Here is a 14,704-nt window from a genome sequence, read left to right as displayed (position 1 = left end):
CCTTGTATCAATTGCTATCTTGCTCACAAATAGTACTTGAACACTTTTTAAAAGTTGCTATTGTAAACTAAACTTTGTCTATGAATTAGCCCAAGTTGTCCCTACAGTCAGCCTACAATTTAGTGACTGTACTGCAGTTACTTACAACAGCATTTTCTTCAAAATGGGAAGTTGTACTGCTTTACCAATAATTACGTGGAAAAAGGCTTAAGTTCATACAATACCCAAGACTTTTCTTAGAAAAACTTAAATACTGGTTGTGTTGAATAGTAATGTATCTTGCTTTCAGTATCAGTGTTAAGCAGTAACTATCTAAAATGGACAAACGTTATTAGTAAACATATAACAACCAATGTCACTACTAAGGCTTTCTTTTGGGGAGGTATGAATTTGAAATTGAAGTGACCAAATTTGCTCTAGTGTCCAGAAGCAAAAGACAAAGTCTCGATAGCGTGCTTGTTCTTGTGATGGGAAGGAAAGAATCCGTTGTCTTATTTTTAGCCCTTTATGGTTATGAATACCTTTTTTTAGTTATTTGTTTCATTGATCTTGCTTTGTTTTGCAAGCTGTGTTTTTAATCTGATGTTCTTCTCAATGGCATGATGTTGATGCCAAAAAAGGTGTGGTTAGCTAATAGCCTTAAGGGTTGAGTTAACCCATAGCAATAATGTAACTGTAAGTTAATGATGAGCCATGCTTTCCAAGTTCCTCAGTTGCAAGTGTTGATGTATACAGTGCACTTTTTTCAGCCCAGAAATGAAATCTCACCACTGCTTTCCTTTCTAAGTGTAAAATCGAAGCGCCATGCTTTACAATGGAAGAAATTGTGTCACAAGACTTTAGCATGGGTGGTACAGATTGAACAAGTTTGAGTTGTGACATCTGGTTTTTTGATGGTTCCCTGTAGAAAACTGAAGCATTTTCTATATTTTGAGTGATCTAGAGCACCTTATGTTCTTCCATCTAATTTTCTGGAGATATATTAAATGTGAAAGTAGAAAGTTGTTACTGCTGCTTCCAATGGTGATTCTTTTGATGTGATGTTTAACAATGAACTTTATCTGATAGTGAGCAGGATGGTCTCCTTTTTAATTGTTAAATATTATTAAAAATACTTGTTTCCATTTTCTTATCAAGTATTGATATCAAGAATGACTCTATCTTGAACCTTTCATTAATGAGTATATCAAATTCCAGCTCAAAAAACTGGGTGTGATGCCACCAGAACAGCCGTTGCCAGTGAAATGCAATAGAATCTACCAGATAATATGGGCAAACAATGGAGATGCCATAAGTCGGCAGTATGCTGGCACAGCAGCTTTAAAGGTAAAGGGTAGAGTATTATCTGTTATCATGCTGTGTAGCTTGTTATGAATAGCTTTTATGACCAATGTAGAACTCCTGCGTAAATAACAAAATTAGCCACATATTCTGCTTGCTTGTTCTTGGAGACATATGGGGCCTTTCAATAGGTCCAACACAAAGCGTTCTCCTAGTGTGGATGAAGGAAAGGCTTGAGTGATAAGCACTGCTGTGACAGTGCTGGTTTAACTTCATTCTGTTTTTTTTTTTTTTTTTTTGTCTAGATACAAAACAACTGAGCTAAGAGTTTAAGATCTATATAAAGCATTACTGTAACTATTACGCATGAACTTAAGCACAGTTCTGTGAAGTTCTCTGAAGGACTTAAGAGAAGGCTATGTAGGTAGATAGGGTGATATTGATGAGCTGTATTTCTAAAGAACTTTCTTAATTGTAGTGCAGTCTACCGAGATCAGAAATCGGACAAAACTCCTTGCCCTCTTAGTGATCTCTGAAAAGCCATAAGCTTAGGAGCTACTTTGTGTATGTAGTCACTGGTGGAATGATCTTAGTATTCCCAGTATTTGGTGTTGGGTAAAAACCTGTATGCTGGAAATGCTCAAGATTTAAATCTTTTTCCTCTCCGTTTTCTCTCTGACTTCTCTCCACTGAACTTTGGTTAGTCTATAGTGCTGCTGTTTCTTGTAGATAATCAAAGCAGCCTGACGGTCATGTCTCTGAGTGACTAATCTTGGAACACAGAGCTTCAATTTATAGGCTTAAATTTTCAGCTTGAAGATCTCTATATTCAGTAATGATGTCAACAAACGAAATTGATTTTTTTCAGTTTAATTTCAATATCAACAGTTGAATTTTCAGTTTCTTTTAATTTGAAAATGAAATATGCTTGAATCAATTTTAATAGTAATTGGCATGGCTTTTAGAGCTGGTCTGTGCCAATACTACCTGACTCTTTTTAGTCGGAAAACTGTCAGGGTTCTCTAGTGAAATGACTGCTTTTTTTATTACTATAATAGAAATTCTAGGCCTTCTGTGGCCTAGAAACTCTGTCGCAGAGTTTCTGCGACATATATAGAGAGAAGCAATTTTCCTTCAGGATGTTATACTACTTGTTCTGGTAGCAGAAGCAGAAAAAGATGCAAACCTTCCTTGATAAGCTCTAATCTTCTCCATTGTTCCAATAATATTTTTTTAGATATAGGTATTTGAGGTATTCAAACATCCCAGCCTGATATCTTAAATGTTCCGCTTCAATCTCAGTTGGTTTATATGTCCAAACTATTGTTTTCTTAGGATATTAGAATCCTAGGCCTGTCAAAGCATAAGATACTCTGCAGAGTCAAACATGCCATGAGAAATGAAGGCTCTTTAAAATATATTTTACACTTCTGTATGCAAGAGTTACTTGAACTTCCTTTCTGAGTTGTCATCCATTCAGTTCAGAGTTTCAGAATGCCAAAGCCTTTGAGAGCTGAGGCCACTGCTTCAAAGTTCAGTGTCTTCATGATTTAAATGTCTTGTGCAAACAGGGTGACTTCACAAGGACTGGTGAAAGAAAGCTGGCAGGAGTAATGAAGGATGGAGTTAATTCTGCAAACAGATACTACTTGAATCGTTTCAGGGATGCTTATAGGCAAGCAGTCATAGGTAAGAGTAAAATTCCCTCCTCAGCTTAGTTATTGAATTTATAAAAGTTTACTAAAATCCTCTTGGCTTTGTCTTTTGACTGTTCTCTGAACTTCAAAAGTGTCTTAGCTGTATATACTGTCCAAGTCCATCCAGTGGACACGATATAAAATAGTCATTTATTATGTGGAGATTATAATCCCACTGAATTGACTAGTGTTTATGCAGCGTAGATCAGTGTAGACCTTGTTCTTAATTTATTATAATATTAAATGTCATGTCATATGTTCTGCTTTAGACAAAAAAGGTCAAATTTCCATAGCATAGGTGGTAAAGGTTTCATATTAAAATACTTTTAAATGTGTGTGGTTGAACTTTCTGTATAGAGTGGTTGAAATTGGAAGCTTGGTAGGTATAATACAGTCTTCCCCAAGAGAAACAAGAGTTCAGCTGTCCATACTGCACTACTTTAAGAACCATTCTGAAAGCATTTGCAATTGAATCAACAGATTACTGCTGTATATCTTATTTTTAATTATTGCCTTCTTAATATCTCACGTTTTTAATCTAGATTTGATGCAGGGCATCCCTGTAACAGAGGATCTTTACTCCATATTTACAAAAGAGAAAGAGCATGAAGCCCTGCACAAGGAGAACCTGAGAAGCCATCAGGAGCTGATCAGCCAGCTGTTGCAGAGCTACATGAAACTGCTCTTACCAGATGATGAAAAATTTCATGGAGGATGGGCACTTATTGACTGTGATCCAAGGTTTGAATAAAGTCATAACTGATCAACTGCTACCATGACACTTGTGTTACAACTAATATGTTAAATGAGTAGTCTTAATTCGTTGCTTTGATAGCTGATAAGCTAAACGTGATACAAATAGGCAGTTTTCCGGAATGACCGAGTCCTTGAAGGAATCAAATGTTTGTAATCTTACGCTAAGATTTCTAAAACGTGGCTTGTGTTGAAAGCATGTGAGAAGCTAAGTGCGGTCAAGGTCTTCTAAACTTTTCTCAAGTTTTTAACTTTGAGAAACTGCCTGTTTAAGTATCCATTTGCTTAATATTACCAAACTGTGGTAGGCCCCAGGAAGAGAGCTTTTAACCACTCTTAACCCTAAAAGAGGCTGTTTTCCCCTGTTGCTTTATAGGGGAAGTGTAATTTGACTGCAAAGCCACATTTGATTAAATTTTTGTGCAATGGGTCTGCAGTATGAAAGCCTAGAGTTCTCCTCATGAAAAGTAGTGAGTACGAACAGTGATTTCACTGATAAGTCACCTTATCAAGTTTAGAGTGTGCTAACTTGTACAAGAAAAAAAATGGTTAGGTCTTCTGCGGGTTAAACTTTAGCATCGAAACCAGTAAAGGATACTCACACACGCACCTTGTCACCTACACTGAGTCTATACAATCTTTCTTCCCTTTCTTCAGCATTTTTAATAGTTCACTTTTTGAACATATTGCTGACCTGATCTTAAACTTGATGTTCTTCTGTTATTTAAGCTACTGGGTATCTTCAAGTCTAGGAGAATATTGTGTACGTGGATCCTGCCTATATTATGGCAAGTTTAACTTTGATAAAGCAGTTTTGGCTTAGTGTCTTATTTTTATCTGTTGATTTTTTTCAGTGGGTCAGTTGATAGTTAATGAAAACTTTAATGTATAAGCTGTGGACAGATAGCATGACACAAGATAGCATACCAAAACTGAAATCTCCTGTTGTAACGGGCCTTTAATTGTAAAAGTGCCCCAAAAATACACTGGGGATCGATTAGTTGTACCAATACCCCTACCCTGTACTGACTCTTTTTTTCCTTCCTTAGTCTCATTGATGCCACTCATAAAGATGTGGATGTTCTGCTGTTACTTTCCAATTCTGCCTACTATGTGGCCTAGTAAGTTTCCGGTTGCTCGTACTCTGTGTAGTTTATGTTTAGTAGCATTGTTCTGGGCTAGCGCAAAGCCTTAAACTCTGATTCTTTTTCTAGCTATGACGACGAAATTGACAAGGTGAATCAGTACCAAAGACTAAGCCTTGAAGCTCTGGAAAAAATAGAAATAGGTAAGAGCTGAGTCACTCTATTCCTAAGACGCTCTTAACAAAAAGCTTGAGCCGGTTAGCCAAAACATCCTGCGTGTTATGCTGAAACAAAGTCTCAATATACTGTGTATCTCCTGGGTAGTCTACTGCAGCCAAAAATGTGCTATCTTGCTGTTAACAATTATGAAACTTGAATGTGTTTTCTCACAATCGCGACTTCTGCCGGAACGTCTTCTGGCGCTGCTCGGAGTGGAAGCTTGCATACCTGATAGGTCTCTAAAAATGGTCCCTTTTTCAAACTCTTCTAACTACCTGAATTTATCAAAATCAATTTAATTATTTTTCGAATTGCAATAACAATTTGATCAAGGAGGTCACAGGTATGTGTGTATGATACATACACTCCCTTTGATCCAAACAGAGCAGGCAGTTCTGACCAATACTTATTTAGATCTTTATTTCGTAGCTTTTTAAAAATTCTTCTTTAGCGAGGTCTAAGTCATGCTGCAGTGACTGCACTTCATTTTTCTTTCACTTTTGAATAGTGAACAGTTTGAGAGAGATTCCCTGACTTAAGTGGGAGTACGCTTAGAATCAGCTACTTTCTGTTTTTTACAAACTCATTGTAAATGTGATTTACGAGGTGGGGGGGGGTGAGGCGTGCATGCTCCAGCATTCAGAAGTGTGTGCAGCAAAGGAAGCCACTTATAGCTGAAACATGCTGTTATGAAATCATCTTGTTATGCTGATTAATTTGATTAAACAGTGTAACATCTACAGGTTAAATCAGTGTTTTTAGTGGATGGCACAGTTAAAGTAGGTGTGGTATTCCTGTTTTTATTGCCGAAACAAAGGCGGCTTAGTTGGAGAGACGAGGGAATTCTGCCCTCTCCCCCTGCCGTTTATTATGTAAGTGCAATTCTTTAGAGTTCAGGAGAAAGGTCTGTCTCGTGTGTTCATTGTGGTTAGTATCCTGAGCTACAGAAACATCTAGATCAAATACCTTTATCAAAAAGTCATTTCTAACGTTCTGATTTATTTCTCAGGGCCTGAGCCTACTCTCTTTGGTAAACCTAAGTTCTCTTGCATGAGGCTGCATTACAAATGCAAAGAAACAAGTGGATATTTTCACACCCTTAGAGCTGTGGTACGCAGCCCTGAAGAAGATGGAAAAGGTTTGTTTCATAGATGAAAGCTTTATATTCGAAACTTTATTTGGTATACTAATATTGCTCTAGGTAAACACTGTTTTCTATGACTCTTGGAATAACTTCTAAAGCAGGATAAATTTTAATATGACCTATTCCTCTGCTGGGAGGAGAAAAGTACCTATATGCGGCTTCCTGTGTGAACACTAAACTACTACTGTTTTAATACTAAGAAACATAAAATTCAGATGTGATTTTAAAGCAACAGGTTTCTGTCTAAAAACTGGACATTGGAGTGTCGGTTTTTTGCTCCAAAAATTGATAAAACAGACTTGAAGTCCCTAGAGTGGAAGAAATTGATTTAGTTAGTGAAATCAGTAACTAGAAATGTCCTACTGCTTGTTTAACTAAATTAAGTGAGCGCTAATAGGAAAAAATCACTTGCCTGGAGCACTGAGTTTTGTCAGCGGAATTAGAATAAACATAGTTCATATTTCATTGGTTCTCTTCCCTCCCCAAAAGATATATCCTGGAAGTGATTCACTTATATCCAACATTTAGGGCTTCAGGAGAGTCTATTCTTTCCTTGAGCGTATTTTGTAAGCTTTTAAATCAGAATTGCAACTTCTGGGATTCAACTATGTTAGAGGAAAATAAAATTAATATTTCATTAAGTGACAAAGAAATGAATCTAATTTTAGATTTCAAAATACAGAATTTTGGGCTTTTTAAGAGAATCTGACAGGCTGCTAATTGGATTGCAGACACTCTTCAGTGCATTGCAGAAATGCTGCGAATCACGAAGCAAGCAATGGGATTAGATGTGCCTATTATTGAGAAAAAGCTAGAGAGGTGAGTACTTAAATGATGTAACTCTATGTCCCACTTTTCTTCTCCTCTCAGTGGCTACCAGTTCATGGCAACCATTGCGCATGAGACATCTGCCAGAAACTGTTCAGTTTCCTACTTACTGTCCCAGTGATGAATTGTTCTTACACTGCTTTTGATAACCATTGTCTGCAGGGGTTTATCTAAAAGTATAACATGAAAGAATTGAAGTGACAAAAGTGAAAGAATACTATCTTCCACTGACTTGCATGTGCTTGGGCTCAGGCCACCTTTGTACATTTGTGCTTGCATTTCATAGTGAATGTTGTTTATATGTAAGTGACATACTGCGAATTAATGGTTCATGATTAGTCTGACAAATCTAATTTGTCCTATCTGAACTTATTAATATCTGCTTTATTAGCTCTGTAGTAAGAATTCAGCCTGCGAAGTAAGTCTGGTTTGGATTCTATTGCAGCTGAGTACTTAGCAAACCAGGATAACATTACAGGTATTGTGTGCAAACATACATAGAAGTTGAGGTGATATTCAACCCTTATTTAAAAAAGCTTATTTTGCATCAGTGGACATAGTATTTCTCAAAATGTGGAGTTAGTGGTGTGTGGTTTTCTGAGGCTGCAATTTTTTATGAACCTACAAAATGGAAAGACTCTTCAGCATCTCACTGAAGAGTGTATGAGAGAAAGTAGTAGAATAGCATGCAGGGATGGAACGATGCCAGTACTTAGTAAGTATGATAAGTACAAGAACTCCGTAAAATTACGAAGATCTTGGTTTTATTGTTTCTTTTATCAGGCTCTTTAGAAATAGATACGTGCAAGAATTGTGGTATGAAGTTTTTTAAAACCAAAAATGAAGAAATATAGCTAAATCAGAGGCATAAAAATGTTTAAGTATTATGTCTGCAGTGGCTGGAAGTTAAACTTCTGAACTCCTTGTATGTATTGGTCAGAATGGGTACACAAGCTTATGCTTTGCAAGCCCATTAAGAGAAGGCACATGAAAGCACAGCTGACGAGTATTTACTAGAATTGCTGTAAATAGTTGCCTTTATTAACAAAAAGTGTCTGGAGAATAAAATTTGCATGGGAGCTGTAGCACGTTTTTTCCGGAGCATGAACTCTCCGCCAGTGTCAGTGGAGTCTGTTCACAGCAGCTGGTAAATGGAGCAGTCTTTTCCTGTACAAGCTGTCAACTAGTTTGTATTCTTCTTAATACATTCTTTTGAATACCACTCTTACTGCTTTATCACCTAACAGTACAAATTTGTGTTATGTCATTGCTAATATGTAATTGTCATTTTCAATATTGCTACAAGTATGACAAGTGAGGAGTTGCCATAGGGCAAGACTAACGTTAGCGTTTTGCCTTTTAACCGCAGTGGTTTGTAATTTGTGGGAACTCTTTGTTCATACTCTACATTCACTTTGCTGCAAAATGAGTATCACGACTGGGAGGAGGCTGGCATGCTGGAAAGAACTACACAAGCTCGGAACACTTATGGCTTGGGAGAAAAATGCAATGACTTCATATTTGCCTATAGATAATTGTATTTGACAAAGTTTAGACTAAGTGTGATGAAAGTTTGCCATGTAAAACCAGTCTCTTTTGGGGTCAGCACTGATAGTTATTGGGATAGGTGAGCTTTACACTGAAAGGACCTCCAGCACACTTGCTGGTATGGGAGTTCCTGAGAACTACAGGCCTTCTAACAGGTACACAGACTGGTACAGGATTACCGACAAAATGTAGATTTATCACCAAAAAAAACCCCCAGCACCTAGTTAAGTTTAATCCTTTAAGATAAAAAGTATCCTTCAGTCTTTGTTCTCAAAGTTTTACCTTATCTTCTCAGCTTATTTCCACGCATGCAGTAAATATTTAGTAATCTTTCTTATTTTAGAGGGTAGCTGAAGGGTGCTGTTTCTCAGTGAATGAGAAGGAAGTTTGTCAGGGTATTTCACTCTGGAATGTTAGATTAATATTGGGGAGGATAGAAGGGGAGCACAAGTTAACTTCATAGGGGAAGATGATGTTTCTCATAGACAGGAGATAGTTCAGTATCCCCCACCCTTAAAACCCAATAGCTGTGATTTTGAAACAATTCAGAAAACAACAGTCCAGGGTGTGTTCTGGATGACTCCCCTTTAGGAAAAAAGGTCACAAGGAAACTTGACCTGACACGGGGTAAACAACGAAGTTGAAGTCATCCTTCCAACACAGGATGACAGCCAAGTAAGATTTTAGGAAGGCAAATAAGAAGGTTTAGTCTGGGAAGAAGTTTTCAACCCCACCGGTATGAGAAGATATGAGGAATCCCAAGGCTCCGCTGCTAATGAACATGCAGCAAACATGACTACTCCTGAAATAACAGCGTGAGGAGAAGTCTTAAAAGGGTTTGAAGTAAAAGTCTATGGTAGGCATGAACATACTGAATGCAGAAGAGAAGGTGACTTGTAGGCAGTACTGCTGATACCAAGACTTATCTGTAGTCAATGGAAGCTTTAGAAACTTATTTGACTCTGCATATTTTTTGAGGCTAGATAAAGGTGCTATTGCTAGTGTATTTGGACAAGAGTAAAGAATATAGGGAGCAGCACCGTTATCACAACGGTGATAAGGCAAGTTGAATCACTCTTTTCTTGCAACTTCTGATCTGTTGAGAATGTTTGTCTTTTTCCAACATTTCTGTAGCATATAATAAGACGACAGTGATGTTGAACAGCAGATCAACAATATAAATTATGAAACTGTCAGTAAATTTTTTGGCCATAATAATCCTTTTTTGGCATGGGGGAGAATTTGTTTGTTTTTTTCGAGCAATTTGTTACTAAAATATTGAATGTCCAAAATCCCTCCAAAGCTAATTGGCGCTCCAAGTGTTAAGTTTGCTGTCCGTAACTTAAACGGAAGTAACCTGTCTCTGTAAATATTGGTGAGGTGTAACGGTGAGGAATGAAGAGGTACAAATAATAGAGGAAGGTTACTGAAGTTGAGCAACGTGTTCCATTGTTTTGGACCCTTCCAGTTCAGACAGCGTAAGCTACTGAAGCGTATTGTGTAGCGCAATCATAAGTTGACAAGGGAAAATTACTAGGACCCCTGTTTCAACAGCTCTTCTCCTGCTCTGATCGTTGGGCCACTATTTCTGTTTCTCTTCCAGGCTGAATAGAAAGTGTAGCAACAACTTTTGTTTTCTTACAGGCACTATAGATTGTGAATATTTGCTAAAGCTGGATACTGAGTACAGCATAAATAGTGCCAGGGCTATAAATATATATTTTAAATCAAGTTTTGTCTAAAACTAAAAATGTCTGCGTAAGCTTGCTTTTCTCCTTGTTTAGCTAAAAGTTCTTTAGCAATCCTTTTTGTTTCCTTATTGATCAGCTTACTTGGTTACAATTATGTAAGGAAGATGTAGTTACTCGATAAAATGTCACTCATGAAAACAGAAGATGGTGAATACTTGCTGTTTTGTACAATTAACAAAGCAGTTTCATTTATGTTTCTTTTTTTTTTTTTTTTCCTCCAGGAAGAGCAGTAAACCTCATGAAGACATCATTGGCATTCGGTCTCAGAACAGAGGGTCCCTGGCCCAAGGCAAGAATTATTTACTGAGCAAATTTTCATCTCTCAATCAGAAAGTTAAACAAACCAAATCCAATGTAAACATTAGCAATCTTCGGAAGTTAGGCAGCTTTACCAAACCTGAAGTGAAAGTCAATTTTTTAAAGCCGAATTTGAAAGTTAATCTTTGGAAATCAGATAGTAGCCTTGAGACTTTAGAGAATCCAGTGGTAGATACTAAAGTTCATACTGAATCTGATATAGAAATGTCAGATAATGATTCATTCCATTCGGATGATTTCCTGACTAACTCTAAATCTGATGAAGACAACCAGTTAACTAACTCTCTAGAGAACATAGGGCAGACAGACTACGTGCTGCCTAGCTGTGGTATCATTGCTTCAGCTCCCCGATTAGGCAGTCGGTCCCAGTCCATAAGCAGCACTGACATGAACATTAGCATTCATGTTCCATCTGAGATTCATGTCACTCAGGCTAGCACATCTGAATGTGAAGACATACCCATGCCTTCTGCTGACAACGTGGAGATGGAATCTGCTAAACCTATTGATGTGTACTGCCAGAGGTTTGTACATGATGCTCAAAATAAGATAGCAGATGTTTTGGAGGCTGAGGCCGGCTCTCAAGAGCCCTACCAACTAATAAATCAAACAAGCAATAACACTTCTAAAAAGGCAGAAACCAAGGCTGAAACTATCAGAGACATTCCTTCTAGGCCATCAAAGTTGGATGTACCATCTACTGAGCCAGATCCTCAGCTCTTAGCGGTTGATGGGACCTACTCCAGTAAATCTCATAAAAGCCCAGGATCTGCATCTGGTATACGTGAGACAGAACTCCATATGACTCCTTCTCCAGCTGACAGTAACAGCAGCAGAGCTGTCTCTCCCTTTGCTAAAATTCGCAGTTCCATGGTCCAAGTTGCTAACATCACACAAGCAGGATTGACTCAAGGGATTAATTTTGCTGTGGCAAAGGTCCAGAAGAGCCCTGCGGAACCAGAAGCTATAAATGAAGTCAAGCAAAAAGAACTGAAAGAAATGTTTACGCAGTGCCAGACACGAATAATTCAAATATAGTTGCTAATTTAGGAAAGATTCTTCTCATTGTGGCTTCTAATACAATACTAAAAAGATCATATCAAAGCTCATTGTAGCATGAACTGCTACTGAATACTGGGATCAAAAATATAATTTGTTTACAGGAAGTGTGATGCAAATGAAGTTGGTTCTGACTAAGCTTCAGAATTCCCTTAAGCAGCTGAGACAAAAAAAAAAAAAAAGGGTAAATCATGTTTAAACAGGTAGCCTAGACACTGGGGTTTATAAGCATGCTGTCAATCTTGAATGTGTTGCACAGTATTTTTCCTGAGACTAGTTTTTTAGGTCCTCTGACTTATGTAGAGAGTATTTATACTAAAAAGGGTGATACTGCACTTCTGTGACCTTACTTACCTTGCACTGCACCAGCAAAATAACTTACTGATAAATTTACATTTTTATTTATTTTTGGACTAGTATTTTTACTTGTTTCCATTGGAAATTTTAGACACAGCTTTCTATGAATCGTGCCTCTGCAATGGGAATTGATGCATTTTGTTGTATTTAGGTATGTTAGCCAGGGATTTTTTTTTTCCTTTCTGCTATCTTCTTCCTCACTTCCTGGGATACTTTCAGGAAAGATTAAGTATACCGATGCAATCTGAAATATCCATGATCCTGCAGTGCAACTTTAATTTGTAGGGTTTTTCTTTTTGTTGGGGGGGAGGGGGGAGGTAAGGGGAAAATGGAACTAAAAACCTCTAATTGTCTTGCCCATGTTAAAGCTATCCTGTTCCCTTTTTCCAAACTCCTAACATTGTCAATCTGCTCTAACTTTTTTGACTCAGTATAAAGCAAGACAGTTAACAGACCTTCAGGCAGCGTGGCCTCTGTGGGTGTGCTACAACGTTGTGTGTGTGTGGTTTTTTTTTTTTTTTCCTATACTGCATTCTAACTGCCCAGATGCAAAAGCTCAAATAACTACTTCCAGAACAGAAGTAAAATCAGTGTTGACATCGGAGCATAGCTGTCAGAATATCTAATCAAATTTGTTACCAACTCAAGCTTCACATTATATGCGGGCTAAGGCTAACCTTCCACTTGTGCTGGGAACTGGATAACAAACTTGCCTATGTGTGTGTCAAAGGATTAAATCTATCTAGATTACCCCATCTTTCCCAGACATGCCTTGCAATGCCATTCTAGTATAGGGCATTATCCAAAAGCTAGTGTAAAGCAGGATCTTACTGTGCTGTGGTTCATAACTTACCCACCGTTATAGAGCCAGTGCCTCTGTGTTCTAGTACATGTACTGTAGATAAGCTGCACGTGGTGTTCTGAGAAAATAGTGTCATATGGGTATTTGTCTTAACTTCTCTAGCGTATCTGAAATGACTAGCTACTAAACCTGATTGTCTGAAACTTTGATAAACAAATTTGACTTATTTATTTGTTTTATTGAAGTGATGTGGTTTGGGGTTTTTGGAGTGTCTAAACCTGTGGTTATATTTAAAATACTGTTGTATTTTAATGTGAGCAATATACATGAGCTATTTTAATAAAAAAAGTGGAATCAAATACTCTTTTGGCACATCATGTTATCAAAAAATTTGGCACATTGTTGGATATTCTACTCCAGCTTTTGGGGGGAGGGGTTAAGTTTAAAACAGCGGAGGAGGTGTCTTCCCCTTGACTTTTTTCTGGCCAAGAGTCAGAGAACACAAATGTCTTCATTAGTGAAATCTCTAACTCTTGTAGAGTTGCACTGCTAGTACCTATGCCTCAAAAATCAAGTCATAGACATTCATAAATATACTCTTAAATTGTCTAAGTCTGGGTACTTGTCGTGCTTCTGGTGAAGAGAGAAGAAATTCCACATCCTTGGAGTGCCTGGAAAATACTCTGCCATTATTTTGGTAGAAGGAGAAAAACAAACTGAACTGTGTAAATTGTTGCACAGTTAACTTACTTATTATAACCTAAAATAGTGTCATTAAAACTTAAGCAAGACTGCTAGTATAGACTTAGGAGAAGGATACTAATATCTTAAATATCATTCCCCTATTTAAAAAAGCATAAACAGCCTGGGCTGTATCTTTCAGGATATTTAATTCCTAATCTGCTGTATTAGTCTATCATCAGGTTTGACTTGGAAGTATCATGCCCTTTTCAGCTATGAATTATGAAACACATGAATATTTGACAGTCTTAAATAAGCCACATCAGCATGTATTGAACCTTCGATAACTATAGAAAGCCATGTTTTCCAGCCAGGCTGCCACTTTTTAGAAGAGCTGACTTGGCTTGTATTCTTAGACTTCACTTTCCCTATATTCATTCAGTTTTCTAGCTTTCTCTCAAGCCGCAGCAAGAAAGCTGAAAACATGCATGTTCACTTTAGTATTCTGAAAGGGAAGTTAGTGAGTTTTAAGTGCTTTGAGACATCAAACTCATGTCTATCCTATTAAACTTACTTAGATTATTTTTATGTATTGTCTAAAGAATCTAGGTCACTTAGCTGTAAGTTAAAATTTGTCCACATTCCCACTTACACAAAACTATTGAGATAGATAAACTAATCTACTAAAGCTGAAAGTATGCTCTTGATATTGGAGCTAAGGTACAAACAGTCAATGTAGACATGAGCTTATCTGAAATGGGTAAGACACTTAACTGGTCTTGATTTGTCTTCTAATATTTTGAAAACAGCATGAGAAACTTATGATAATATTTCATAAGCTATGCAGCAAGAATGGACTGTCCTGTGTTCCCTTTGAATCTGACCCATACTTTCTCCAAGTGAGGGGTATTCTGGAACAGTCCCCAGGAGCCATAATCTACAAACATGTCCTTAAATTTTTGCTTGCTACCTTTGCTGTGTTAAAACTAGTAGCTTTCAAAAACACGTGAAGTATCTAGTTGTACGCAATTGCATAGTGGAGACATGCTTTCTGTAGTGTCTTATCTTCTTCGTGACACAGTGAAATAAGAATGACCTTGCTTCATTAAGAAAACACTTGCAAGCTGTGTTTTTGCATTTTTCAGCAAGCTGTTTTTGCATTTTCCAGACTGAAGTCAAGA

The 14,704-nt window shown here is 37.4% G+C and overlaps 1 protein-coding gene across 4 annotated transcripts in view; it reads left to right on the top strand.

Moving 5' to 3' along the window:
* The window catches only part of INPP5F (inositol polyphosphate-5-phosphatase F), a 50,544-nt gene extending 37,352 nt beyond the window's left edge, over positions 1-13,192 (top strand). For all 4 annotated transcript variants that reach the window (XM_068951576.1, XM_068951578.1, XM_068951577.1 and 1 more), the window contains exons 13-20: positions 1,198-1,326; positions 2,853-2,970; positions 3,521-3,719; positions 4,781-4,852; positions 4,946-5,019; positions 6,045-6,173; positions 6,911-6,998; positions 10,528-13,192. In XM_068951576.1, the coding sequence (XP_068807677.1) occupies positions 1,198-1,326; positions 2,853-2,970; positions 3,521-3,719; positions 4,781-4,852; positions 4,946-5,019; positions 6,045-6,173; positions 6,911-6,998; positions 10,528-11,662 (1,944 nt within the window). In that variant the 3' untranslated portion in view covers positions 11,663-13,192. The remainder of the gene's footprint in view (positions 1-1,197; positions 1,327-2,852; positions 2,971-3,520; positions 3,720-4,780; positions 4,853-4,945; positions 5,020-6,044; positions 6,174-6,910; positions 6,999-10,527) is intronic.
* Positions 13,193-14,704: the final 1,512 nt, after the last annotated feature.

The sequence above is a fragment of the Struthio camelus genome, chromosome 7 (assembly GCF_040807025.1).
Source record: "Struthio camelus isolate bStrCam1 chromosome 7, bStrCam1.hap1, whole genome shotgun sequence".
NCBI classification, from domain to species: Eukaryota; Metazoa; Chordata; class Aves; order Struthioniformes; family Struthionidae; genus Struthio; species Struthio camelus.
The sequence above is the reverse complement of the archived record's forward strand: the minus strand, read 5'-3'. Positions and strand labels throughout refer to the sequence as shown.